This window comes from Falco rusticolus, chromosome 13, assembly GCF_015220075.1.
Source record: "Falco rusticolus isolate bFalRus1 chromosome 13, bFalRus1.pri, whole genome shotgun sequence".
Taxonomy (NCBI): domain Eukaryota; kingdom Metazoa; phylum Chordata; class Aves; order Falconiformes; family Falconidae; genus Falco; species Falco rusticolus.
Genome location: NC_051199.1, coordinates 24,446,669 through 24,474,328, shown reverse-complemented (window position 1 = coordinate 24,474,328; position 27,660 = coordinate 24,446,669). Strand labels below are relative to the sequence as shown.

At 47.2% G+C, this 27,660-nt stretch overlaps 1 protein-coding gene across 6 annotated transcripts in view; it reads right to left on the bottom strand.

Moving 5' to 3' along the window:
* PLD1 (phospholipase D1) overlaps window positions 1–27,660 on the bottom strand; it is a 75,827-nt gene that overhangs the window by 18,065 nt on the left and 30,102 nt on the right. For 5 of the 6 annotated variants that reach the window (XM_037406592.1, XM_037406594.1, XM_037406593.1 and 2 more), the window contains 14 exons: window positions 27,272–27,337; window positions 20,927–20,985; window positions 20,302–20,394; window positions 17,601–17,753; window positions 16,715–16,864; window positions 15,322–15,405; window positions 13,487–13,568; window positions 10,303–10,413; window positions 8,780–8,986; window positions 7,913–8,129; window positions 6,845–6,958; window positions 4,651–4,779; window positions 4,225–4,343; window positions 3,948–4,061 (listed from right to left, as the gene is read on the bottom strand). In XM_037406592.1, coding sequence (XP_037262489.1) covers window positions 3,948–4,061; window positions 4,225–4,343; window positions 4,651–4,779; window positions 6,845–6,958; window positions 7,913–8,129; window positions 8,780–8,986; window positions 10,303–10,413; window positions 13,487–13,568; window positions 15,322–15,405; window positions 16,715–16,864; window positions 17,601–17,753; window positions 20,302–20,394; window positions 20,927–20,985; window positions 27,272–27,337 — 1,698 coding nt within the window. The remainder of the gene's footprint in view (window positions 1–3,947; window positions 4,062–4,224; window positions 4,344–4,650; window positions 4,780–6,844; window positions 6,959–7,912; window positions 8,130–8,779; window positions 8,987–10,302; window positions 10,414–13,486; window positions 13,569–15,321; window positions 15,406–16,714; window positions 16,865–17,600; window positions 17,754–20,301; window positions 20,395–20,926; window positions 20,986–27,271; window positions 27,338–27,660) is intronic. The other variant, XM_037406597.1, reaches the window with a different exon arrangement.

Below are 27,660 nucleotides of genomic sequence, written 5' to 3'. Positions count from 1 at the left end.
TTTACTGCCAGAAGACAAGTTTATTCCAAACCAGGGGATGCCACCTGATGCGACAGAACCATCACACAAAACTACCCCTTCCCAGCGCCATAGCTTCCCACAGCATCATGCCCCAGCCTCCCCTGCCTTCCTCTTCACCCCTCCACTCGTCGGCACCCCAGCTCTCTCCACACGCCAGGCTGCCCGCTGTTACAGGACCATCACCCCTCTGCCCTCGCCCCAGAATAACGTGTCATGGCTCATCCTGAAAAGCTGACTCAGCACCACCTGAAAAGCTAACGCATCAGGTACAACCTCAAATCCACATGTGGAGGGAAGAGGCGCTTTCAGAAGATGCTGGCTTGGACAGCAGAATGGGTGTAAGGTGTTCCAGCTTGGACTTCCTGGAAATAGTTATTTTTAATCTGGACCACTTCAGTGGCCAGCACCGATCACGGCACAGCTCTGCAGCCACAGTGACAGGCGAGGAGATGACAGGACAAGGCCACCAACCTCAGCATCTCTGCAGCCACCAACACTGGCATCACATGAATGTGTCACGCACCCTGAGGAAACAAAGCTGTGACACGCAAGGACAAATACACACCTAGAAGTTTCCTACATAGCCTTTCTTTATCACTAATGTTTCATCACTTCTGGACATCTCTCCTTTCCTGTCAAGGTATCTGAAGTGAGCTGGTTCAGACCCAATCTATTTTCCCAGGTAAAAAAGGCCGCATGCTGCCCAGCGCAGTGCCCACCAAGTGGAGCTGGTGTCTCCGTGCTCCTTCCTCTTAAGCCTCACAACAGCTGCTGGAGTGCTGTGCCAGGCTTGTCATCCCTTTAATGTCTTTAACCGATACAATAGTAATACATTTGGTGTTTGCTGTGGGCTAGCGCATAAAACCTGAACAATGCAGGCTTTCATGCAGACTTCAAAGAGGTAAGGGCATTAGCTGTTGCCAAAGCATTAAATTTTCATTGCGTTTACATCAGGAAATGGATATTGCCTCACCACGTCACATCTTTTGCAGTGCTGGCTTTGGCTGATAACTGGAAACTCTGGAATAGAAACAGAGAGATGGAAAAAAACCTGGCACCGCCTTTGGCCAACAGCTATTTGACTTTTGCAAAAAATCAATGTGCAATCACATTGCTATTGTGAGCAAAGCTCAGAAGTTCAAATGAAAGAGGATGAGACCCCATGTCTGACAGGCTCCTCCTCTCCTGTCCCCAGCCGTACCTCCACATCGTTTCCCATGCATGATGCATTCATCCTCCCTGCCCAGGGGAAAGCCCCTGTCAGTGCTGCTCCTGCTATCTCCACCTTCCTGAAAGCACTTTCCTGCTCCTCTCCTCTGACAATGGAGAGCAAAACCAGATGGTACGACGAGGTCAAAATCTGTTGCTGACAGGTCAGTGGCTCGGGCTTGCAGCAACGTTGCAATCCCCACAGATCCTTTGTGTTTCCCCTTCCTCTGATCTGCCCATAATTGAAGACAGATTTGCAAACAAGCTCAGCAACAAGAAAACTGGCAGCCAGACTTTTTTCAATCACCCCACAGCCAAGGACAGTCACTGGATGCTGGATTTCATGTCAGGGCAGTAACTGCTGCCTACAAAGTCCCTACACAGCACCAAAATGGGGATAATGTGGGTTTGGCTGTTGGCCAGCCAAAGGATTCAGCATAAGGAACAACAATGTTGCTCTAATTTTTTTGGATGAAGAAACGGTGAAAGATTTTAGGGTATCTGGTTATTTCTGCACTGGACTGTGCTGCTGAAAGAGATGTGAGCACCTGCAGCCCTCTGGTCCAAAACTAGTACATTGGACAGGCAAGAGGCTGATATTCCTGCGGCCAGGAGGAGCCACACAGGGATGCCCTGATGCAGACCCCAGCAGCTCCAGAAAAAGGCAGCTGGGAGGAGCGGGGGGAGGTCAGATCCAAGCTGCAGCTATCCTCCCCTCTCTCCCCCTCCTGCAGCAGCCAAAACTAAAGCCCACACCAGTAGGAGAGCCTGAGCCACTCACTGACCCACAGCGGGGACTGCAGGGATGCTCAGGGCACTTGTGCCATCTAGGGATTGAGGAAAACCAGGCCAAAGAGACAGCCAAAATTACAGTATCTGCATGCAGATCCATGCCTGGGAGCTCGAGGAGATCATCACCCAGCTGCATGCAGCCCAGGGCCAAGGGACCTGCACCCAGGCAGGAGGGTGCACCAGCCCGGGCAGAGGAGCCACCCTCGCTGCTTCCACCGTGCTTGGTGCTGCAAAATGCCCTTCTCCCAGTGTCTTCCCTCATACCGGGAAGGCTGGTACATTGCAGGGCAACATGTTTTCAGCCTAGTATCATAGAATGTTATTTATCTGGCTATACGCAGGGCTGAGCTACCATGACAGGTCTCTCAAAGCCACAATTTGAGATAAATTAGAAATGAGCAAGATAGTTTCAAATGAATAATTTACAAGCCAAACCTGTTCTCTTTTTGCTGTTTATGGCGTCGCAGAGAACAGCCCCTCATTTCCTGGAATGTATTGGTTATTTGCAATGCCCCAGCAATGTCACGACGAGGCTAGTTTTCAAACAGCTCACCCATCACTCAGCACTGGTGTACGCAGCATTGATCAGTCATCGCCCAAGCTCCATCCTCCTCTCCCACAGGCTGATGCTCTGAGCCAGCAGCTCCGCAGAACTGCCCAAAGGAAAGCTGGACCTAGGCTGCACTCACTGCAGTTCCTCCTTCGGGAACTGCTTTCAGTTCTGTAATCAGTACAACGTAGCTTTTTGCTACAGCAAACCTCATGATTTAGAAGTTGAGACTTATCTTGCAGTTAGAACTCAAGAGACACAAGCCCCTCACTTCCACGAGAATGAAATTTCCCAGGAAGCTGGTGTCACAGACACAGCTGGAGTGGCATTTACAGCCACAGGGAAGTATGCTGATGCCCAAAGCCAGGTTATTTCTCAACAAGCTGCGAGCATTGTTTTGGAGGCTGATGCAAAACACCCAAGATCGTGACACCAGATCCCCTTGCTGGCCATCCCTCACACCACATGGGGAGGAGCAGACAATGCCCTGGCAACCCACAAACCCAGAAAAATGCATTTTGTTACACTAAGCTTCCCCAAGCGCTGCTGTCATCTGGGCGGACCATTCCTTACGAAGAGCAAAGGCATGTGTTTTTTCCTGGTTTTGGTCTAATTGCTCTCATTTCATACATCTTTCATCCACAGACACACAACTATTTTGCTGCTTCAGCATAACTGTTCTGACTGTGTTCTTCAACAAGTCCAGGTTTCTGCTGGATAACCTGAGTATTCAGTGTATGCACTTCATATAGATAACTGGGTTTCTAAATATAGGTATTTTGGCAGTTATGACTGAGAGGATGATTGTCACAAATGAGACTGTGGGCTGACTGTGCAGAACTTCAGAGGACCCACAGGGATGAGCGACTGCATAATAAAATGCAGATGAAGTTCAATGCAGAAAGCAACAGCCTCGAGCCTCCACTTAATGCTGGGTTGTACCTGACCACTACTCATCCGAGTGAGGCATCAGAGGCCTGGTAGCCTGCTCTAAGATCTGAGATAAATATTCAGTGGTCAACCTCAACCCATCAGGCCTTCCCAAAATGTAAAAAACAAATGTTAGACATTAGAGGAGCAGCAGAAAACAAAACAGCTATACAAGGTCATGGTGTTCCCACAGCCTGAGTGCTGCATACAGCTTGGTCCTCTTACTTCAAAGGCAAAGGTACAAATTAATGCATCTCTACTGAAAGAGTTGCATTATTTTATTGTAATTGAGGATCTGACCATCTATACTGTGAGTTAAATAAGAGGTTTTTATCTTTTAATTTCAAGTTCTGTAGAGGGTCTGTCAAGTATCAATACTTCCTGCTGGGAAGATGCAAAACAAGCTCTCTCAGGAGTATATGAGCAGGAGACCATCAACACCCACCTGGACTGTAGCTTGAATAGCCTCGGGCACCTGATACTTCAGCTCATTTGCAGTTTGCTGAGATTTTGGCAACAGGAAGGGGTAGGACAGGGATCGGTATTTGGGCTTCATAATCTGCCCAGGGGAAAAAAGAAAAAAAAAAAAATCCTTGAAAAGATTGCAACATAGCAGAATAACATAAAAAAAATAATAATAAAATGCATGCCTCCGGAGGACACGTGAATTAGGCAGAAGCTGTATTTATTTCCATGCCCCAGCAGCAATGCCCACAGCCCACCTTAGTGAAGTTCCAGCGCTGGATGAAGTGTCGGGCGACATCACGTGCTGCTTTGCCATGCACCACAGACGAGATGTCATGCCAGGGCATCCTTGGGGTGGTGTATCTATCAATGAAATCTACGGGACAGGAAAGCACGGTTGGACCTCCTCAGACAAAGAACATGAATATGAAAAAGCATGGCACCCACTCCCCCCAAGCTGAAGTTTCCAGAACATGGCACCGAGGCCTGTCCATGAACCATGACAGCGTAATTGGCTCTAGAACCTCTTAAAGGGGCTTTTGCTGCTTCTTCCTAGCAGTCAAACCAAAATAACCTCCTTACCTCTGGCTCAGAAGCAGGAAAAAAATATAGTTTGAGACTGAAAAGATAGGGAAGAGGGTTTGTGGGGAATGTAATGACTTCCAGGGTGCAAAGGCACTTACCAGCAAAAGGTTTGTCAAGTTGAACCCAGTCTTTAAAGACAAAGTTGCAATAGTCTTTGCCATGCCAGAACCTGGTTTCCCCTAGCAGCTCGCCAACACCCGTCTTCAAGCTGCGGATGGATCCTTTATCTGTCGCAGGCAAACAAGAAAACAAAACCACACACTGGTTTGTGAGTCACGGCTGCCCATCGCGCACCGCTGGCGAGAGACTCGCTGCCGCGGAACAGCGTTGGTGGGACCTGCCAGTCCCGGTCAGCCAAAGCAGATTTCTCCCTAGTCTTCCTGTTGCTTTCAAAGGAGATCTATTAGTATTTTTTCTTCCTTATTGTAGTATTTGCTACACAATCAGAACAGGTTGTATATGACAATCTGTTACTGAACAAAAAGCAGATGCTGAATGCTCTCTACATTGGACTTAAAAAAAAAAAAGCACCCTATAGTAATTTCTCTTTCCACAGTCCTATGACATCTAAATAGCCCAGCTGTGACTGCCCTTAGTAGATATATGTACAGGAACAACACATATATCATCTACTTAATATATTTTTCAATACTGTTGAACTAATTCAACTTCTCTGCTAGAGGGTTTATTATTTTGCCTCTACAGCAGGGTGTATCTCCTCTAACAGAAGCTAGTCTTTATTAACGAGAACGAGATGATTAAAAAGCTCATGTTCCCTTATTCAGTAGTGTGGGGGTTGGTTTGTTTTACTGTTTTTCCAAATTACAATGTCATCTTTTGATACAAATTTACCTGTTGAACAAATGGATCCTAAATTCCAAATCGATGATGATTAAAAATGGGCAGAAGTATTGTAGACAGAGATACTCCCTCCTGACAGGATCCCTTTTCTAGAGCACAGATTTTGGCACAGAGTGAACCCTTTTTTCCTCGCTCTTAAAAGAGCCAAAGCCACCGGCCTAGACCATGAACACTTAGCTAGCGTTATTTCTTGACACTGAGAACCGCCTTCATCTGCCGCACCATCTGCTAGTGCAGTAACTGTGCAGCAGCATGCCAACAGCAGTCTTCTCTTAACCCGACCACATCACCAGGTAACCATGAAAAACCCTTAGTACAAAAAAAGAAAAAAGCCCCTTTCAACAGTCAAAGCAGCACACAGCAGCAGCGCAACACGGCCAGCTCACCCAAAGCAAGCCCTACCAGCACCGCTGTAACCCCACCGAGCCAAGCCATGCCAAAGCGCCATGCAGCAGGCGTGCAGCATTGCTGCCTGGGGGTGCCTGGGTGGCTAGTGAGAGTCCGGGTGGAGCTGAGGAATCGCTGGCTCGGCATGCTCAAATGGGAATGGGTGGGACACGACGTCTGGCCGAAACACACTTCATGTACCGAGCTTCGATGAGTGTACACCAACTGCTGAATGAGCACGAGGTGACCACAGGGGGGATTGCACTTCATTTCCATGAAGCAAATGCATCTCTTCCTTGTTACCTCCACTATTTTGTTTTATAATTGTCAATCAATGCCTTAGAGGAAGATGTTAGCAAGAGGAAGATGTTGAAGAACACCTCACCCCATACCAGAACTCAAAGGCATCTCAATGAGGTACCACACTGAAACAGGCCCCTTCAACATCAGTCCAGAGATCAGAACAGCTTAGTGCTCACAACCACCGAGCTCCTTTCTCAATTGAGTATGCTTTCATTGATTTTAATACAGGGCAAAGGTGGGGGGCCCAGGTCTCCACTCAAACACAGGTCTGGCAGCAGCCACTTTGCTGTTTCCTCTCTCTGTTTGCATCTCTTCCTGTACCAGGCTTACTTTAAAATATCCAAGGCAGAAGTTCCCAGCCCCACTAACAAGCCGTTCCTTGGCAGGATGAGAGCTGCTGAAATCATCATATCCCAGAATCAGAGCTATTTCCTCAATTGTTCCCTGCCGTCATTATTGCAATTCTTTTTTTCCCTTTGAATTTTGTTGCTGTGGGTTTTTTTAATTTTGTTGGGGTTTTGGTGTGGGGTTTTTTATTTTATTTATGCTGCAGTTTTTGTAGCTTCTGGAGAAGGCTTTTTTCTGCCAGGATGTTCTCAGAGGGGTGCTAAGGATGTTGGGAGAACAAGCACCAGCAAAGGCTGATCCCAGCACCCAACCTAACTCTCACCATAGTTATAATGCAAAAACATCAGCAGCTAAAGCCTGAAGGGGTCCGCACCTCTGCCTTTCCTCACTTACCCTCCCGAGGCTCAGCGAGCCCCTGCTTGGATTCACTGTGGTGATGAAACATTTTCAGATGGGGCTTTAAACTCTGGATTATATTCGGTTGGCTCCTAGTGGGGTTACAGTAACCTGCAGAAAGTCAAGATGCTCTATTCATGGCAAAAACACGTGTCCACTACTTCTGTGCTAGTGCCTGATGCTGTCTGAAGACACCTTGCACAACAGAGGCTCAAATGAGATCTCAGTTTGCTGAAACTACAAGTGGCCAACAGGCAAAGGACCAAACTCAAGGCCCAACTGATTTTAAACCAAACAGATGAAGTCGCAAAGCCATGGCTATGTCCTGAGCTGACTGCAAACGATGCTCCAGCAAGGCTTCCTCCGGCGAGAGGCAGGAGCAAGATCCGCAGGGCGCAATGGAAACTCAGATAAGTGCCCACCGTGAGCAACATGCAGCTTCAGGAGCCGAGGACTTCAGAGACAGATCTCAGGAAGGACTCCGTGCTAGAACAAGTGTTAAGCTGACCCTTGTAATTTTAGCTTTGAAGCTATTTTTAATGTGGGGAATGAAAAGCTACATTCAAATATTCAACTCTTGAATAGTCTCTCCTCTCTAGTAAGTGGGTAAATGAGGAATACTTCCGTTTAAGTGAACCGATGTAAACCTAGGTAACACTGGCCTATGAGAGGGGATAATCACCTTCAGAAACTGTTTGGCTTGTTATAATCACTACAAGGTGAGAACAAATGTTTCAGTTCTCCCTTGCAGGAGCAAAAATTTCCCAACAATATAAACATTAGATATCATGTACACTCTACCATGTCACCTGATGGCTCACAGCAATCTCTAATTAAACTAAATGCAAATCCACTTAGAAATTGTCTTGTATATTTTGCAGCAACACAAATTTACACATTGACTACACGTAGCTGTTATTCTGGTAGTTAAGAAATTCGTCGACTTTCCTTCCTCACAAAGAACACGTTACTCCAGAAATTATGTGAATCTGCAGGTACACCCACCCACCCACCCACCTCCACATACACTTTGTACATGTTGTTTAGTTGAACAGTGTTACTTACTTGATTCACTGTCGATGCTGCTGACGCTGTCAGCATGGTGCATGCCATGTTTATGGAGATGCTTGTAAATACTGAACCTTGAAAACTTCTTAGGTTTTCCTACTCCTTTCATTTTTGATATGTCTGGGACATCATCTGCATTTCTCTGGAACAAGTGGCTTTCTGGGGACAGAGCTTGAGACTGCAGAGGGACATGCTCATATGACTCTGCTGCAGGCTGAAAAGACACAAGACACTGTTGCAGGTGATGTAAGGACAGGTTCCCCTTCAATTACAGATTGTCATGCATATCAAAGCTCAGAAACAAGCACGAGTCGAATTTTGCTCTGTGACAAAGGGAACTAGGAATGCCTTTGGGGGAGAGAGTCTGCACTGAGATGGCACTCGACAAGAAAACCTGGTAATACCAGCAGAATTTGATTCCATAATTTTACTCTGGGCTCTTACTCCCCTTGAAAAACCTAGACCTCTCTACATTTTTACGAGGGATGTGGTTGCATACAGACCCACGTTAGCAGAAAGCTTGGCAAGCAAGGCACCTGCTGAGGGCCCGAGTACCCAAAAGTTTGGAGCACTCTGCGACTGCTTACTGGGCATTTCTAGCTAAGTTTTACTGAGAACGCAGCCTCCACATTGTGACTGCTGCTCCAAGCTCCAGGGAAAACCCAGCTGTCTCCGTGCCCTGGCAAGGGCTGGTCAGCATCTAGCCCTGAAGAGTCGTTCAGTACTCGGATACTTCCCATTACTCTCTAAACCTCCTAAACCCAACGCTACGTATGCTTCGAAGCAGGCACAGCTTGTTCAGCCCCACCACAAAGCTTCCATGCAGACGTGACCGTGGCCACCAGCTGGAGCAAGCCCACTTACTGCCAGGTTGGTCATTGACACCGACTTCGCCGCCGCCACACGTTTCACACTGCCCACATCGGTCAGGCGGTGCTCGTCGTCATCCCACCTGCCGTACGCCAAGTCAATGCCGCCCACAAATGCCACGGACTGGTCAACGATGACGAGCTTCTCGTGGTGGGCCCAGAGGTACACGGAGGAGGACACGTGGTCTGGGTGTCTCATCACCTAGGGAGAAAACCAGCGCTCAAGCTCAGTGTCATCACCCAAATTACATCCCTCCAGCCAGAGGGCTGCCCAGCTTTTTTGGCTGCTCAGGATGATGGGGAAACACTGGAGTTTTTGAAAGATGCATCCACACAGACTGCAGTAAATGCTGAAGCTCCATGACTCCGTGCTAGTTGGGCTCAGCCTTACTGGAGGCAGGTGCTTCCCCGCAACGCGGGCATTCCCCGGCAGCAGTGGTTACTGGTGTTGGGATAGGTCACACTTACTTACACTTTGGTAGAGGACCATACACAAGGAAGCTGTTTCAACAAATAAAATCACGCTTTCAGTAGAGCTATAATAGCTGAGCTTTCAAACACAGAGCTTGCTCTGTAACAAAACAACATATTGGTGATCTGACTCACTTCTTTCGTTGCCACTACAGAAGTGAAATGAGAAGTTGGCTGGCTTTTCCCTATTTAAAATCGGCAAGATGTTTAGCATTTGTTTATGAGATTCTTTTTAACGTGTTTATGGCAAAGTAATTTCTATATCTAAGCATACAGTACATAGTTTTTTTATTTTTTATGTTAGAGTAGAGCCATTAGACCAGCTTCCTGGGGAAAAAGCTACAGGATTTCACCTGTTTTGGGCTGCTCCCAAAACCTGCTACACAGCTAGCAGGTATCTTCCAGATACATCTTCCAGTCTTGCCATGAAGATGATGCTTCCCTTCACTGTGGCAACTGACCAACTGACGATAAATCTATTGTTCTAGCAGTTTGTTAGTCACCCTCATGCATAACATATATCTTATTGCTCGTTAAAATGTGTATATCTCTAATTTCAAGAGACTGGATCTAGCTTTATCTACTGGTTCGTCTGCCACAACTCATTTTCTGTTCAGTGGCACAGCAGCAGCTTAACAGCACAGGACAGTGCAATGCTCTTTATTTATGATGGGAACATAAACATTCAGCGCTGACTCTGGCCCTCTGTGTTTGAACAGAAATGCTGAAATGAGACAGCATTCTCAAATGGTAATTTTCCATTTGATGTAACCCCATTAACTTGTCATACCAAACACGTTTCTTGTGAATTAGATGAATAGTTGCTTTGGCAAGTCTGAACTAAGCAATTTTAAGTTCAGTTATAACCTAATGAAGTTGCCAGATGTAGTAATCACTGTATGGGTACGCCCTCACACACTATTCCCACCACAGTGGTGGGAAACACTTTTCTTCCAGTTCATAGCCAAATACACTGAGGGTCCGCACCAGCTATCAAGAACAAATGAATGTAAGCGTCCCTCATACAACTGCGCGATGAGCAATTACCTTTATGTTGGGGTGGAGGCGCATGAGTGTCCGCTTGCTGTATTCACTGTTGATCCCTAGGGCAAGCTCCACCTCTTTGTATAGCATAACAAAAATTCTCACTCCTTGTTGCTGTCAGAAATAAAAAGAAACACATGCTATGCAGGTATGCCAATGGATACAGCCCATTTCCAAAGCAAGGAAAAGCTAAGAGGTGGTAAGCATGTTGAACCTGCAGGCAGAAACACAGGCTGAGGTTACTTGCTCTTCATTCCAGATCCCCCTTGGTAACCCCACAGCGTGCAAGGACCCGCACTGCCCAGGAAAGCTCTCCAGCTTCCAGAGGAGGGCTCGGTACCTGGGTGTGTGCGAAGAGCTGAGCTACACCAGAGCCCACCAACAGGTCAGCCCCTTCTAAACATCCCGTGGGGGAAGATTTTTGCAAACCTTATTCAGTCCGCATACAATCCTGTTGCACACATCCTCTGAAGTTCAGTTTTCTGCTCCTTCAGTTGCCCTGATGTTTGCCTGCAGTGAAAAGCCTCTGCAGGACAATGATGCCAGTGTGGTCATATGGACATCCCTCTCCTAAAGTGGACACAACCAACCTAACACCAGCAAACACCTCCTTTCTGCTGGTAGAGCTAAACAAGCTCCTGGAATCCAATAAGCAGCACTCAAAGGATGGTGCTTTGTGACCAGAATGGTATCCACAGGAAGGTTTCTGAGGACACTTGTTAAAGCACTTTCAAAACTGCTAAGTACTTCCCAAACCTCGGCAGCCGCTGGTCACACACTGGGGCATCTTCAGTTGCCGTAAATCAGCACAGTTCAAAATGCTGCAGTGGAATCTGCCAGCTTAAAATTGGGACTTCAACTTCCCACAGCCTTTTACGTTCCTATTGCCACAAAGGTGGTACTGGGAGCTTAGGCAGTCTCCAAACTGGGGGCGATATTCTGCTCTCCCCTGCACCCAGACAAGCCCAAGGCAGCACTGCACATACATAAAGGACAGCCTCACCCCTAAACCAGGGCACCAGCTTGCTGACCGCCCTGTCGAGCCAAAGGAATGCTGCAAGTGGAAGAGCCCGCAAGTATTTCCAGGAACTAAGCTTAAAACACTCCCTGCTCTTACAAGGTATTTATAGCCACAGGAAAATCCATGTCAACGTGACAAAGCCAAATTCTTCCAGCTGGTGGGCCTGCCCCGTGGCCATATTTCATTTGCCAGAAAACAAGACTACTTCCAAATCAGCAACAGACACAAAAAACCTTACTTTTTTTCTAGGCACACAGAGGAGTGAGGACTGTGATGACAACAGGTTTGAAAGGGAGGGAGTCAAAGACTATTTCAGCATCTCTGCCTGGACTCCTGCCCTTCCACCACATCGGCAGCTGAAGCGACTTCCTCAGCCATGCTCCAGTTTGTGACTCACCACTCACACGGGGCAAGTTACCATTTCCAGCACCGGTGTTATCACGGGTTGAGTGATCAGAAACACAGCCCACGTTCTTAAACTCCTCACACACGGCTTCTCCTCTGCCTTGCCTGGCTCCACGAAACGTGTTCTCTATAGGCTGGAGCCAGACGTCTTACTGGAAAGCAGAGTACAACCAGCAACAAAATAAACTGTTTTCTGAGATGAAAACGCTACGCTTAAAGAAAAGAGAAACAGGGCTAATAATAGCAGTTTCTTGCCCGTACCACAAAGGGCTGCACAAGAAAGGACAGCATGCAACAGCGCAGAGCTTTGCATGGGAGCCCAGACCGGGAACGCCAGGAAAGGCACCAGGTCAACGGCGGGTCTGAGCTTTTCTGTTCCACAGGGACAGCAGGGAAGGAGAAATGAAAACAGGGAAAAAGCAGCCTTATCAAGTTCATACCAGCCTCTGCTTACTGAACACGAGCATTTATTAGCTCAGATAATGTGGCAATGCAGAGAGAAGTCCAAGTCTCTGAGTCATGTTTATCACCTCCCTGTAAACAAGCTGAACACCACAGTCCAGCTCTGGGGAATGTATGCTGCTTCTGTTTGTACACAGGTGGTTTTTTTCCCCCCCATGTTCTGCTGAAGCTCTTTCCCCACATCCCTTCTCCACATCAACACACCAGGACCCCCATGACCAGGGTCTCAACCTGAGGAGGAACAGGCTGGGAGGACGCAGCTGATCTGCCATGTCTTAGTGGCCACAAGAGCCATGAGAATACAGAAAGGGGTGGGCATGAACAGAGAAAACCAGGAGACATACAGGTAGTAAGAGCCAGCTACCAAAAAATAAAGCCTTTTCTAATCATAAGTTATCCTTGGAAATAAAAATAATAAGAAGAAAACACAAAAACCTTTCAAGGCTTTGGCCTTTCTTATATGCCCCACTAAAGTTTATTATTTCACAGCAGCAGCTGTGCAAGAGCTGTGGCATGAAGAGCTTTGGCACGAAGGCAGCATGGCCTGGCAGGACGAAGGCAAAAGAGGCTCCACCAGGGAGCTGGAAGACACTAGGATGATGTTTGATGCCAGCAGGCACTTCTTTACTACAGCAAGGAATGACGGGTGAACAGCAAGATCATCAGTTCCTTTGTGATTAGTTGTAGCAAGGACCTATGCAACACATTAAGTAAGGAAAACTCAATGAGAAGGCTATTGTGAGATTGCACGAACCTCTGGGTGATACCAAGTGACTGTTTGTTAATAACATCCTGATTTTCCTGGCAGACTGATGGTATCTTTCACTGCTTCAGCGCCAAAAGCTGCAGCACAGACAGACAATACGCGGCGGTAACAGACAGGATCTGCACAACACGGTAACGTACAAACCACCTACGAAGAGCCACCACAAAGCGCTTACTCTTTCCCTTACCTCTAAATTACATATGCCACCAGGAAAGCACTGGACAGCAACAGGTCTTGGACCTCACCAGGAGTTGGGGTAGCTGTAATGCAAGGCTGAAGTGACCCAAACCTGAGGACATGAGGGGACAATCAGAGGAGCTACCCTTCTGCCTCTGAGCTCTTCCAAACCCAACGGGGGAGCAAATCAAAACACGTGGTTTTCTGAAGGCCCTCTGGAACGAGGCTCGGCCACCGTTAACTCTCATCCCTACCAAAACAAGTGGTGCAAATGCTCCGGTCCTAACATGACCCTGTAAGTGGGTGGGCGCATGGGGTTTCCCGCGGGGTGAAGGCTGCAGCTGGAGCTCACTTACTGCTTTCCGCTTGAGGATGCAGTCCAGCCGCCAGCGATTTCCTTCCACAACGGGTCGTTTCATGAAGATTTCTGGGCTCAGCCTAAGAAAATAAAGAGGCGGAAAAAACACAGCATATGTAGTCTGCAAACAAAGCGTTGGCCTGAATAATCAACTTGGGAAGCAAAGAAATCAGTTTATATAAAATGGATGTGAAGGTTCACGTCCCAGTGATGCATCCTCTGATGTCATGCCCTTTGGTTTTTAATAACAGAGCATTACAGAGGGCAGGGGATGTGTCCAGTACATTCATCTTAGTATTCAACAGCCCATGAGACTAAGTTTAATAGTGATGTATAAATGAGGAAACTTGGACTCTAACTATGAAAGAAAGATGCAACAACAGAAAACCCCAAGGTAGGTTTGAAAGAGATATGTATACATAAAATATAAATAAGAGTAGGACTTCAGTTCTCCTGGTACTTAGGCTGTCTGAATAGCATAGATTTGTACTGGATTTTCCTTGCTGCCTAAAGACAAAGCAATATGATCTCTCAACAGGACATTTTATTGATTCATAGCTTTAAGGATTAGAAGGAATAATTAAACAATCTCATCTACCTCTCCCAAAGCAAGGTGACAGAATTTCATTCCTTTACTTTTGTACCAAGCATGGAAACACGTGCTTGGATAAAGCATATTGCTACATCCTAAAAACATGCTTCTGACAACAGCATTTTTATCTGAAATGCCAAGTTTCAGATAAGTTTTGGAATTCCAAGATACATTAACAATTGTCTGAATAAATCATTAAGAAAGACATAACAGGTCTGAAACGTGATGCTCTTGCATTGCTACCTGCTTTTGCACGTGGGGATCCAGGAGCCCTGGGGTTATCTGTGCTCATGTTAGGAAACCCGTTTTACCCCAGTAAATGCTAACATCGTATTTCATTTTCTCATAATAATTGGCACTTAAGAACTAATCCTCCCAGTTCCTACAGGCAGGGGATTAGCAGCAAAAGGTTCATTTTAGTGATGGAGAAACGGGAGCACAGAGATGTGCCCAAGGTTAAAGGGGACATCTGAGCCATGCCTTGGGAGCCTGCCCGACCATCCCACCCCAAGGTCCAGGCTCAGCCAGACTGAACTCCACAAAGGCAGGGCATAGGCAGCTGCAACTGGCATCCTGCCAAGAAACCCTGCCCCCAGTCTGTGAGAGCACCCTTTTTCTGCCTCAAGCAGGAACCAGCGCACTGCATAAATGTATTGAATTACTGGTTATGAAGTGACAGAGCCAGGTCCTTCAGCAGCCACATAGCTCAGAAGGGGCAACGAAAACTCCCCCCCCACTGTATGGCCTATGTAAGAGCAGAGCAAAATCACCCCCCCCCAGCAAGATGCTCTTATTGCTGGCATGAGGCTTCCCAAGACAGTGAGGAGCAGCTGAAAGCAGGATCCCGTGCAGGATCCCATGGGAAAAGCACTGTCAGAGGCATCTGAGCACCCACAATCCCTTATACACTGAAAGCCACCCATGCCCCTCCGGTCTGCAAGGATTTACGCTCCTGATGAGCGCCTCAGGCCGTAACATTTGCAATTCAGGTGGTGCCTTCAAGCAATTTCAGGCCTTTCCATGGAAGGAGACAACCAAACTGCTGATTCCAAGCATGCGCTTTTGCTGCCAGCCCTCCTGAAAAGGCCTTTGAGTACAGCACAAGGAGATGTTTGGGTGTGCTGCCAAACCATCTGGCCACACGGCTAGCTGCCATACTGTAGGGCCTCCCAACACTGCCGCATTGTCGGGAAGCTTCCAAGAGACACGGCTGGTCAACATCCAAACATGTAAGTACGAACCACCAATCTGTGATGAAAATTTCTTCCTTCGCAGCTTCCATGGCATTTGCGACATCTTCAAAGTACCACTTAGCATTCACATACCTGTAAAAGCAAACACAGCGCATGGGCTCAGGCTTCCTCCCCCTTCATCAACAAAGTCCGGTGGGGCTCTGTGCTAATGCCATCTAGGTTCTCTTCTCAAAAGCAAACACAAACCCAGTTTCAAGAATTAGGACAACATGCAGGGAGAATTCCATGCTGCTATTAGTAGCTTAATGAAACAGCACAATAAGAGATTATTAAGTGCTACTCTGTACTTCTGCCAAGCGCACACAGTATTCTCGGGTTTTGCTTGGCGAGCGAGCTAGGTTTGGCTCTCAGGAAAGGATGGTGGAGTGGGGCTTGCTTTGATTTATGGAAACTATTTGGGCAGCAGTTGCTTCAAGGCAGAAGCTGCAGTGAGAGCACCGAGAGGGTTTGCTTCCCGCTACAATTGATTTTTTGAGATGCTTCTGGGAATGGCTTAGTGCAACCAGGTTACACTACAGACAGAAGGATTTCTCATGGGACTGCTGTGTACGTAAAGCCCAGTCATTCTTAGACTACCCAAATTCGCACTGGCTGATTCTCTTTCATTGTAAAGCCAACCTGCCAGGCCTGAATCTGATGCTACTTTTCAACCCAATGAGTGCCCTTTGCACCCGAACACATCCGTGATGCCTGGAAGAGCGATGCTGCGCTACAGAATGAGAAACAGCCTTGCAAATGTAGTGAGCAGGACATATCTTGCATTTCAGAGCATGAAGGGCATGATCAGACCATCAGTTGCAGGGAGGCGCCGGCAGGGCAGGCTGCAGCAGAGCTGCTTTGGGAGGGAGCTATGAAGACGGGAGTAGCCGAAGAGGTGGACATTTTCAATAGCACATATGTTACCCTGAGTTTATAACCCAGAGCACAAAGACCTGAACCCATAGGAAATAGCATTTTCAGAATCAGAAACTGGGATAAAATTGAAGCCAAGAACATCTTAATGGAAGAGCAGTTCTGGTTTTAACTCATAAGAAGCCTGCCAATTATATGTGCATCAAGATACCATTTTTATCCTTCCAATAATAAATACCCAACCTGCTCAAATTAAAATGAAACTCAATGTTGCAAAATGCTATTTTAGCTGTGATGCAAAGCCGTAACAGGATCAAAGCACTCCTGTCACCAGTACTGCTATTCCATTCCTGGTGAAGAAAGCCTCGTTCTTTGCAACTTCTTTTATTATAGACAGCCTCTGCAGCTGCCAAACGCTACCAGGTCTACCCGTCAGAGCCGGCGTAGCACAGCCAGGCGTGTGCCACTGCTGCTGCAGGTAACTGCACCCAAGGTACAGGGTCAGTCGCAGCCTCGCCATGGTCCTCACCACTTGGCCAGCGTGTTCTCCTGCACGGCTGCATAAGACCCAAAGCGGTGTTCCGTGAGGAAGTCCTTGCCATGTTTCCGAATGAACTGGTCTATGCCTTGCCTCCACCACTGGGCATGTCGGTAGCTGTTACACTTCAGAATCAGCGACCTGTAAAACAGATGATGCGTGGGGCAGGATGCTGGAGCCACTTACGTTTAAATGGGCTGTTCCACGCTCTCTGTATATGTTGATAAATGCACCTATATAAGTCATATTTTGCCTAAGCAAAAAGTAAGGACTTTGCTTTGTTGTTTTGCTTGCAAAAGAATGCATCAGCACTGAGCTGCTCCAAACAACTACCACAGTGTTGCGCTGCCAAGCATAAAATAAAATACCCCACACTTAAATTAACAGCATTGGCTTAACTCAGGGGGCGTAGCTAATGCTGTATTTTTTTAAAAAGTGACAAATTTATACTGTGTGCCACTATAAAAATATTAAATATCTCTTTATCCCATCTAGCATGCCTTTTGGGTAATACTCCAGTTGGGGTGGAGAAGAACAAGTCCCTGCTTGCAGCACAAAAGGCACAGAACACCTAGAAAATTACCATAGACAACTGCTGCAAAACCAGACCGTGCAACTCAGCATGCACCCCGCGCCCCCAGGCCCCAGCAATAACCGCAAGGGTGGACAGAGAGCAGCTGAGGCTCCAAATGCCTCATTAAGACATCGGAAACGATCAGCATTAGAGGCCAAATCCCCAGCAGGTATCGACACACCAGCAGCTGAGCCCTGCGGGAGGCTGAGCCGCACCACCTCAGCCCAGCGAGGGGCATCGTGTCGTCCTTAAAAAAAGCAAAAGCAAACTGAGAAGGGTCTAAATCAAGTCTGTATTGCTTACCTCGAGAGATTGTCAATCTGCAACCCGTATTTAGTTTCTGTTTCCTTCTGGCCTATCTTAATGTTGAACTCCTTATCGACCAGCAGGACAAAGGCAATGGCCCCCGAGTCAGGCTTCATGTACAGCAGGCAGGAGTCCTTCACCACCAGCCACCTGTCGGGCACAGCGACCACGGCACTGGCACCTCACCCATGCCCATCTTCAAAACACCAGCCACCACAAAAGTCAATAAAATGGAAAAGGGTTTCCTTCAAAACAAGTGCAAATCCTCACCAGGGAAAGGAAAGCGTTCAACCAAATGGTAAAATTTATTTTCAGTGGCTAGTCCAGGGTATGGTTTTCTTGAGCAGGAAAAGTACCTATTTTATGAACTTGGATAATGAGTTTGAATTCAATACAAGACTTTTAGAGTTACTTGCATGACCTTTTCACAGAAGCCTTTGAAAACATAGGTTTCCTTGTGTAACAAAATCAATGAGAACCTCCCTGCTCACAAACCTCCCAGCTGGGTGCCCCAGCACCAGGCAAGGTGCAAGAAGCATTCCTCCACCCCAGGTTTTTATTCAGCTTGTTTGCTATACGGGAGTCACTTGACATTTCTAACATAAATTATGATGCTAGGATCCCTTTCACTCCTATCAAAATAGATGAACAAGGCATTTCGGAAAGATTTTATTGCCAAGCAACCAGCACCCTGTTAGAAACACACGATGAGAGATGACCGGCAGGTTTTACAAAAATACCGTAGCCTGAAGGCAACTCTAGGAAAAAACCCACATTTTTTACTGTGAATGGCATTTCTAATTTTTTCTCCCCCTGCAGCGTAGCTGGGGTAACCGGCCCCCTCTGTCCCACACAGGTCTCAGCCACCAGACCTTCGCCTCATTCTTCTGCACGCTCAGAAACACACAAAGCAACAGAAAATACTGCAAAAATCTGTTCATTCTTGTGTCTTTAGTAACAGCCTCAGCTCCTCACCTATTGCCAGATCCCATAATTTTTTCTTTTCTTTCAGGGCCCTGAAAGAGTTATCCCAGCATCACCCCTCATTTGGTGCCAAAATACCTCCCCTCCCTATCTGGCCCATAATTTCACTCCCAAACATCTCACAGGGTGCATTTCCAAGCATTTCCCTTTCTGTTTTTCCCCAGGCAGCTCTGCATGCCCAACAAGTCCTGCCCATGCCCATGCTCAGCATCACCCCGCTGTTCTCCTCTGCATCCCTTTCCACAGCCCCCAAGGCCATAACGCACCCAACCTACTATAATAAGTGAAATGAACGTGGCGTGTAGAAAGCCCAATGTCCGCAGCAAAGCTGTTGTGGGAAAAGGCTGCCCACAGCCTGTGCCACGCTTGGGGGGAGCTCTGTCTGCAGTGTGACGTGTCCTAAAAAACTTCACTTAAATTACCCTTCCTGGGAAATATTCCTGTTATTTGCTTATTTATTGATGCATAGGCTGTCAGTACCAGCAGGCTACGGTGGGGCCATCGAAGCTGGATGTACTACTCTCCCCAGTAAAGCTTGAGCTCTGCATAACGCAGGGAAGAGTTAACTAAGGGGTATCAAGAGATAAAGACATTTTTTTTAAATATAAAAGAGAAAAAAAAAAAAAGAGTTGGAGACAATTCAATGATTTGACCTGAAAGAAGGTCACATCTTCATCTCCTTGTACACTCATTATAGAGGTCAGTAAAATTACATTAAGGAATGTTGGAAAGACTACGAAGAAATAGAACCTTTTCTTCACAAGAATGCAGAAAGATTTTGTTGGCAAACAGAAATTTTTAAGAAAAAACTAATGACAGCCCATTGGCAATGGTAAAATCCAAAAGATGAATAACGTTCAGGAAGCTCCTACAGACCAAAAAATGTTGCTCTAAGGCAGATATGTACTATTTGGATTTTCAAAACGAAAGATTTGCTTGGGAAGGCCAAGGTCCAGGCAGTACCCCTTGTGGTTTTTGGATGCCAGCTGGTAACATCCCCCCCCCGCACCCCGTAGCACGTGCCTCCTACGCTGAAGCCTCAGGAAACGCTGAGATCTAACACAGAAGGTAAAGGAATGGGGACAGTAGGTTATGTCTGTCTGCAGTGGGAAGGGACAGGGGAACAGGGTGGCTTGTGAAAACTCCCATGAAAACACCAGCATTTAAGTACGTGCAGTAGTAACGAAGAGGTGATGTATTTAATCCCAAGGTTAATTGCACCAAGCAGAGCTCCTAACTGCTGCAGGTGACATCTGATTTAACCCATCTCCAAAGCAGTCCAGAAAGTGTTTCAATTAGTTGATTTTCTTTTGAAAAGCATTTTCTTTTCTTTTGAGGGAGCAATACTCAGAAAACTGGGCTGAAATCTGGTCAGGGCCATGTCCCCTCCCGAAGGCACGGAGCCCCGTGGACACTCCTGCAGCTGGGAAAGCTGGGCACAGACTGGGGGATCATTGCCATTTCTGCAAGCCTGAGGCAGTCAGAAATCCCAATTTTCCTCTGGAGCAACAGGTCCCTTCTATGAACTCCAAAGCAGATGAAAAAAACCCCAGCATCCTCCCCACAGGGAGGGGATGGACTTGAAAATCCACGGCTTTTGCAAAAAAGCAAGAATCTACCTCCTAGACTTTTTGGGAGACGGAGACAAATGAGGGGGTTTGTACGTATGCCCAGGGGGCACGCAGCATCCCACCCCATCCCGTCCCAGCAGTACCTTTTGGACCATCGGTAGCACATCCTTCCTTGGCCGCAGCAGTTCAGGCCAGGTATGCGGTGCCCCCCGGAGCGCTTCATGATGAGCCCTTCTCTGCAAGGACAGAAACACCGTCAGGACGGGTGGCATGGCTCACCTGGAGGTGGGGGGCTCTCAGGTGGAGGGTGTTTGCTGAACCCCCCAGACCCTGTGCCCAGGGACGGCTCCTGGTGCCACCAGCCATGCCTGAGCAGCCTCTGTGCCATGCCCTGAAATCTGGAAGAAGGGCAGAACTACCCCTCCGGCAGGAAATCACGCAGATTTAAGAAATGCAGGGCCCTGTTTTATAGCACAAGCAGAAGAACAAGCAGGTCTTGAACCTGACCAAATAGGCTGCAGGGAGGGAAGGGGAGAAACCCTGCGAGCCAGCCCGTGAGCTGCAGCCAGCACCTCGCCCTCAAAACTGTTTCCCAAAGCTGTAGCATTTCTGTCTGAATATTAATCTTCTCTTCTATCTGGATGGTACAACATTGCCCAGTCAGTTAGCTATTGGCGAGAAAAGAAAGCTATTAATTTCAACAAAATTTATCCATAAAACCGTGCTCTTGGTGAATTGTAACTCACAAAGACACAGCTCACAACTTACATGCCCTTTGGTCCCAGGTCGTGGATGAACGACAGCTGGCTTACTCCAACGAACTCCATCTGGGGAAAAAAGAAAGAGATTCCCCCATCTTTCATACTCTGAAATCCGCAAAATACTTTGCTTCATCAAAGTGACTTGTCATAAAGCCAGAACCTACAGAAGAACCTGAGCAAAAGTTACCCACCATCACCTCAGCAGCTTCAAGACAACCAAGAAAAGTAGTTTGGTTGGGGTTTTTTGTTTGTTTATTTTAGATGTGCTTTGGAGAACACACTTCAGGCAACCAGGACAATCAAAATCAAATGTGTTTTAGGGACCCACTAGCACAGAATCACAGAATCATTTAGGTTGGAAAAGATCTTTAGAGACCAGGTCCAAGTATTAACCCAGGACCGCCAAGTCCACCACTAAACCATGTCCTCCTCCTGGATCACTGGCTGAAAAAAGGACTCAAGTTTGGTGCTTGGGTGTCTGTGGAACTTGGCTGGCTGGCTGCCTGAACCCTCTCCTTCCTCCAGTGACCCAACAAAAAGGCTGGAAAAGGAATAAGCACACATCCCCAGAGCTGGGAGCAACCTATTCCCTTTGAGTCCCTCACCCCATGGGCACACACCACATGGGGGTTCAGCCCCTCAACCCACGAGCATCCTCCAGGACCACTGCAGCAGCAGGTCGCTCTGACTCAGCGCTGTGCACATGCCACTGCCCCGTCTGGCATCGGGAGCCAAAAACCCACAGGAAAGTCACAGTGGAGTAGGAGGAGAGCAAGTTCAAGCACACTCTCCATGACTTCTGCAGGTCTGCAAAGAGCTCCACAGCAGGCACGGCCTGGGGAGCGCATGTGCCACACTAGCAGGTCTCCCAGCACATCTCAGATTCAAGCAACCTGCCGCTTCGTGCCTCCTCCTGCTTCGGCAGAGCGCAAAGGAACGTAATGACAAGCAAAGCTACAGCGCGATTACATTCTCCTCTAAAAATAGGACTCCAGGCAATTTCAGCCGAGCAGGCTTTTCCTGGCTGTACAGCAGGACATTCCTGACAGTCTGCTGGTTCTTAGCCCTGGGCCCCGCTGGCAGGGAGAGACACCTGCCCCGGGCGTCCCGTGCAGGACAGGGCTTGGGCAGCAGCAGCCCTGTGGAGGAGCTGCCTTGCATGGCAGAGGCTTCTCTGCACCCGGGACTTTGAGTTTATCATCACATAAGACTGTCTGAGTGCAGGATGAGTGCCGAGGGCAGGAGCTGCTCCCCTCTTTGGCCGGGCAGCAAGCCGGGGAGAACCCTCTAACCACATGTTTTGGCAACGAAGCTGCTGGGGCCAAAGTCCAGGATTTATCCCGTGCTCCTGACCGCAGTGAGGACATCAGACAGCCCCGGGCCAGTTTCAGGCTATGCCCACCCGTTCCCCAGAGCAGCTCAGGTGCTAGCACCCAAGGAAGGGCTCTCCTCCATGGTGGTCACCGTCACCTGCTCTTTGGCAAGCTGACCTCAGGGGCCTCATCCACAAAATCCCATTTTGCACAGGAATTACATGGGTAAACCTGTAAGTCTCAAAGATATTTTCAAATACTAAGCGTAATAAAAAGTATCAGTAAATCTGGGGCAAAGGCGTGCCTTGCAGTTACGGTGAGGACGGCTCAGGCTGCCCTCCCAGCACCATCCCTTCTGCCCCACAGAAGCTGCAGCAGGGCAGAAGATCCTTCCCCATCCTCACACTCTGCTGCTCCTGGGACCTTCCCAAACTTCTCACATCAGTAAGGTCACAGAGAAGAACAAAAGGCCTTTTGTTCTCTTTTGAGTAGCCCAAGGACATAAAGTAACCTCTAATCAGCAGAGGGAAATTTAATGCCCTCATTTTTGGATGATTTCAGCCCGTTTTCAGAAATCAGCTAGAACACGTTATTCCATGCTTTTACTATCAATCTTGCTATCACTGTGCTCACCACTCGTTCATAGGTCATGCCTGGTGCTTTTCCAGAACATTTCAGCTGTTTCTGCAGTGACACCTGGAGTGGGATGGGGGACATCTGAAAACCCAGCGTATCCTGCAAGCTCTTATCAGCAATCTCAAGTGAAGTCTCAGGCCAGTTCTTTGCCCTGGCTCCCATTTTCATGTCTTCAGAAAACGGCTGGCATCCCCCACCAGCCGAATCAGAAACCCAGACATCTCTCTCACAGCAGGCACACACAAAAAACGCATATATGAGTATCAAAACCCTTTGAAAATGTTGGCTGTGACCAGAAAGCTGGAAGCAATTTGAGATGCACTGCATGCAGAGAAATAATTGTCCTCGAAGAAGCAAAAAGGAGGAAAAATTACTTGCAGAAACAGAATTACTAATACATAAATGGAAGACTGTCTGGCAGCATCGCCACCTGCTCTTCAGCCAAGGAGTCTTTGAAATGGCAAAGATGGTGACAGGAGCCCATCCAACACGTTGATCAAGCAGTGCCAATTAAAAGCACCGGTTTGTAAAAAAAAAAAAACAAAAACCAACGCATAAATAAATTCCATCAGTTAGAAGGAAAATTCCTTAGTGCAATGGAAAACATCTGATCGAATGATTGGTTATTATTATTATTGCTGCATTGGCTATTTTTACCATTACGCTGCCTTTCATCCGAGGTGCTCGTCACTCACAGACAAACCAGGAGGAGAAGGCAGAGCAGCAAGACGCTTTCATCTCCCTCACATCGGAATCCCTGCATGGCCCAGCTGCCTCCCCGGGGAGCTGGCACCCCGCTCTGGTTTCAGAGTGATCCACAGCCGAATATTTTAAGTATGAGATACAGGCTTAGAGAATGCCGTTTCAATGACATTGTTGTAGCAATTAAAAAAAAAAAACCACAACAAAACAGCACCCAGACGGGAGCGATCAGCTGCAGAAAGACAAGCTATGAGGTGGAGAGCCAGCTGCAAGGTGCACAAGCCACGGTTTTAAACTGCCCCGTTCTGCCAGCAATGTCGAGCACATGTGATTTATGTAAGCAAAAATGTCACAGAGCATCTGCATTTCAGAAAGAATTCAGCAGCTCCTCACTACGTTTTCATTTCAACTTTTGTTTTTAATTTAGTGGGTTAAAAACCCATACAGAGTTGATTAGCAGCTATGCCTGGCAATAAAAATGAAATTACACCACCCTTCAGAATAATATTGTTCAGCTAAAGATGCCAGTTACTTCTCACACAAAAACCCCCGGCTTAAACTAAACCCAAATTTTAAAAATTAAACATGCTGAAGTTCAAGTGCAAGAACTAAAAATACCATAGGGTTGGACAGGGACCTTTGCCATGGTCTGCAGATCCAAGTGCCATATCAGAGGCAGAACAGCAGCTACTCTCACATACCCCAGCTGTTCTTACACTGTTCTGCTTTCACCTACGATGAGGTTTTTAGACTCGCTCACTAAAGTTCATTCAAAATGTTACAGACACAGACACCCTGCTTCAGCCACATCTAATTTCTTATTTTGCTTAGGCATCTTTCAACTATTGCAGCTCATAAAAAAAAATGATGCAAAGGTCCAATTAATAAATTTTTTTATGTGGAATAAGATAAAAACCACAGGCCCTGTTTCTGATGGTTTTGGGCTATATTCCCCAATTTCCATTTCCCAGAACAAAAGCTTGGACAATTAACACACTGAGATTCCCACAACGTTCATTTAAACATTAATTGTCTTGAAGCACTTCAGCCCAGAAATACTATAAAAAGGTTTTGGAAGGGACTAGAAGACATGAGATTTAATCATAAGTCACATAGCCAAAAGGAAAAGAAAAAAAAAAAAATAATGAAAGGCTATGAAGCCTGATGTCTGGTCACAAAACACGATGCAGCTACCCACCCATTTGTGAACGCCACACAAAATACTCTGCTACAGTGAGGGCTGGGAAATTCAGGGAAGCACGAGAAGGCTGTAAATTTTGTAAGACAGAGATACCCAGTCAAAGGGCCACTCAGTACACCTCTAAATGATGATGCTTCGGTAGGTTCTATTTCCACAGCCTGCAGAAGTGTCACCTAGAAAGGCTGGAGGGTGTACAACCTCCACAGTGCCATGTGGTCACCGTGGACCTGATCCTCCCCCCGCTGGGAGCTTCAGGTCTACAAAACCACTACAAGCTCGACTTGCAGGCTCGACTCTCCCCATGCACAGCACCTGCTCGAGACAGCTTACAAAGCGGGGATCCTCTCACTGACGAATAATAAATTAGCCACAAATGCAAAATAAAAGAAGTAAAAAAAGCGAATTGAATTGTGCAGGTCAGATGTAAAACCACCTCCAAGGAGATGTGATTGACCCGAGCAGGCTCTGCACGAGGACCAAGGATTACACATCAGGCAGGTTGCAGCTTGCCACTGCAACTCCAGGTCTGACTTCACAAAGAATTTAGGATTTTAAAACGCACCTCGGTGTGCAGACTTGATGAGAGGAACACACAGGAGTCACAACGTGCCCGAGATTAAGCATTTTTCAGTGTCCAGGCAAAAGATTTCCCAACCACGGGAAGAGCAAAGCCTTCCTTTTGTTCCAAGGAGGACAAACAGTTCCAAGGAAAATGCCAGAAATCTTCGTTCAGATTTTACTGAGAGAACGGTGGGGGTTGTTTTAGTGTGGGTTTTTTTTTTTTTTTTTAAGGGAACATTTTTCTCCCAGTGCTTTCTTCCAGCATCACCTGCAGGACCCACTGCACTTCTCAGTGCCACCACCACTGGCGGCACTGAAGCCTCACTGAACGCTTCGCTGCGGCCAAATCCAGTGAAAGCCAACAATGAACTGAGAATTTATGTGCAAAGTGACATCTGGCTCCGGGGGCTGGGGACAGAAGGGCGATTCAGCACAGGAGGAGGGGAGCACCCCACAGCTGCCCGGGCAAGGCAGGACAGCTCACCACCTCACCGGCCCCCACTGCAGCAACCTGGGCAAAAGATCACCCACGGTCTTACAGGAGCAGAAATCCTCCAAAATATTTGGAAAAAAAAGCCACGCCTGCCTAAGAGTGACAAGACAGATCTGCACTGTAAAATCACTCTCCCCCGCTCCGCATATGCTACTGATCAGAATTGCCAAGTTATCCCAGTCTTGCCTTCGGAACAAAAGATGGCTGTTTGCCGCACGCAGGCTGACGCGGCTCGGCTGCGTTGGACTTGGCTCCACAGCCTGTCCCTACAAGCAGCACTCCGCAAGGAACACAGCTCCTTCAGCCCCAGTTTGAAGACTTCTTGGAACCCACAGCGATGGCCAGCCCTGGCTGAGCACTTTGTCCCTTATAACGCTCAACACACTGCGCTCTGCAGCGCGCGCGCACGGTTTGGGGGCACCACATCCAGTTAGGAGCTGCCCAACATCTCTACACAACTGACATCCCTCAAAAGAGCAGGATACCTACCCAAGCAAGACAACAAAAGTCAAAAAGAAGAACTGGCTGCTACAGACACCCTATGTTCAGGCTACATTTCTGGCTTGTTTGAAACCCAAGTGTTCCCAGTTTGCACCCCTTGCTCAGAAACGTCACTGAGCTCTGCAGCTACTCGGTGCGTGCCTCAGGTTTTGCTGGTGATACAAAAGATGGAGTTACACAGCCACTGTGCAGCCAAGAATAGGGGAAATAAATTACCACGTTAGGGAGATGTTACAGCTGTGGCTGACAGGTGAGGACTACTGGTGAAACATCTGAGGATGGCTTTCAGAGGAACTATTTTTGCTTAAAATAGGCCTGAGGTTGGATTTGACATCTCCCCTCATTTCAAGAAGATTACTGACTCGGGGAAATAAGCCAACTACTGTCTCCCTTTGGAAGCGACGAAATACCTGCAGAGGTGGATGGGTATCGCTCATACAAAGTCAGTATCAGTGATACCCAGTGAAACTGCACAGGAACCCGAGATGTATTTGCACCCTGGACCATACAAAAAGCCCAGACTGAAGGAGCGATTACACGTATGGCTTGGACTCCAATTGTTTAAGAATTTAAAACTTCCACTTATCATCTTAACACTCCCCAGATTTACAGAGAAACTCACTACATCATACATGTACAATCAGCTTTCTGGGCTGGACTGTCCTGAGGAGGTTAGCACTGTGTTGTAACAGTGATACATGTGTGTTATATACCACAGTGATATATCACTGTTATGTTAGTGATATTTACGTGACCTGTAAGACTGAGCCATTCACTCTCTTCCTTTGGTTTTACTTGCATTACATCCATGCTGGAGAAATCAGCTAAGACAAAACGCTTGCAAAACGGCTGTGAAGTTTTCTTACATAAGTTGCACATCTTCTTCCAATGAATTCAACATTTGTTAAATTCTTTAAGAGTTTAAGCAAACCGATTTCTACTTACTGTTCCATGGTAGTTCCTGTACATCGGCATTTTTAGAATCTTTGTCAAGTAGTCTTCCAGCTGTTTCTACAATTAAAACATTGAAACTTTAAGGTAAGATGTGGCAATTTTCAAGGGAAAAAACCCACAATCCAACTGTCTGGCATTAGGAAGCAATCAAGAAATCAGACAGGCTTTTCAGCCTGAATGGAAAAATAAAACATTATTATGTGCTCATGGAAGATTATATAGCTCAGCAGCATCAACAGTTTGATCACAGGTTCTTTACTGTTCACAGACCCGTGTTTGTACCTTCTACCAGTAGAGCTGTTCCTTGGCACTGCTACTTTAGAGGTCAACTTTCTTGGCCGAGCCCAGATTTCAGAACAATTTTAAATACAAAATACGTC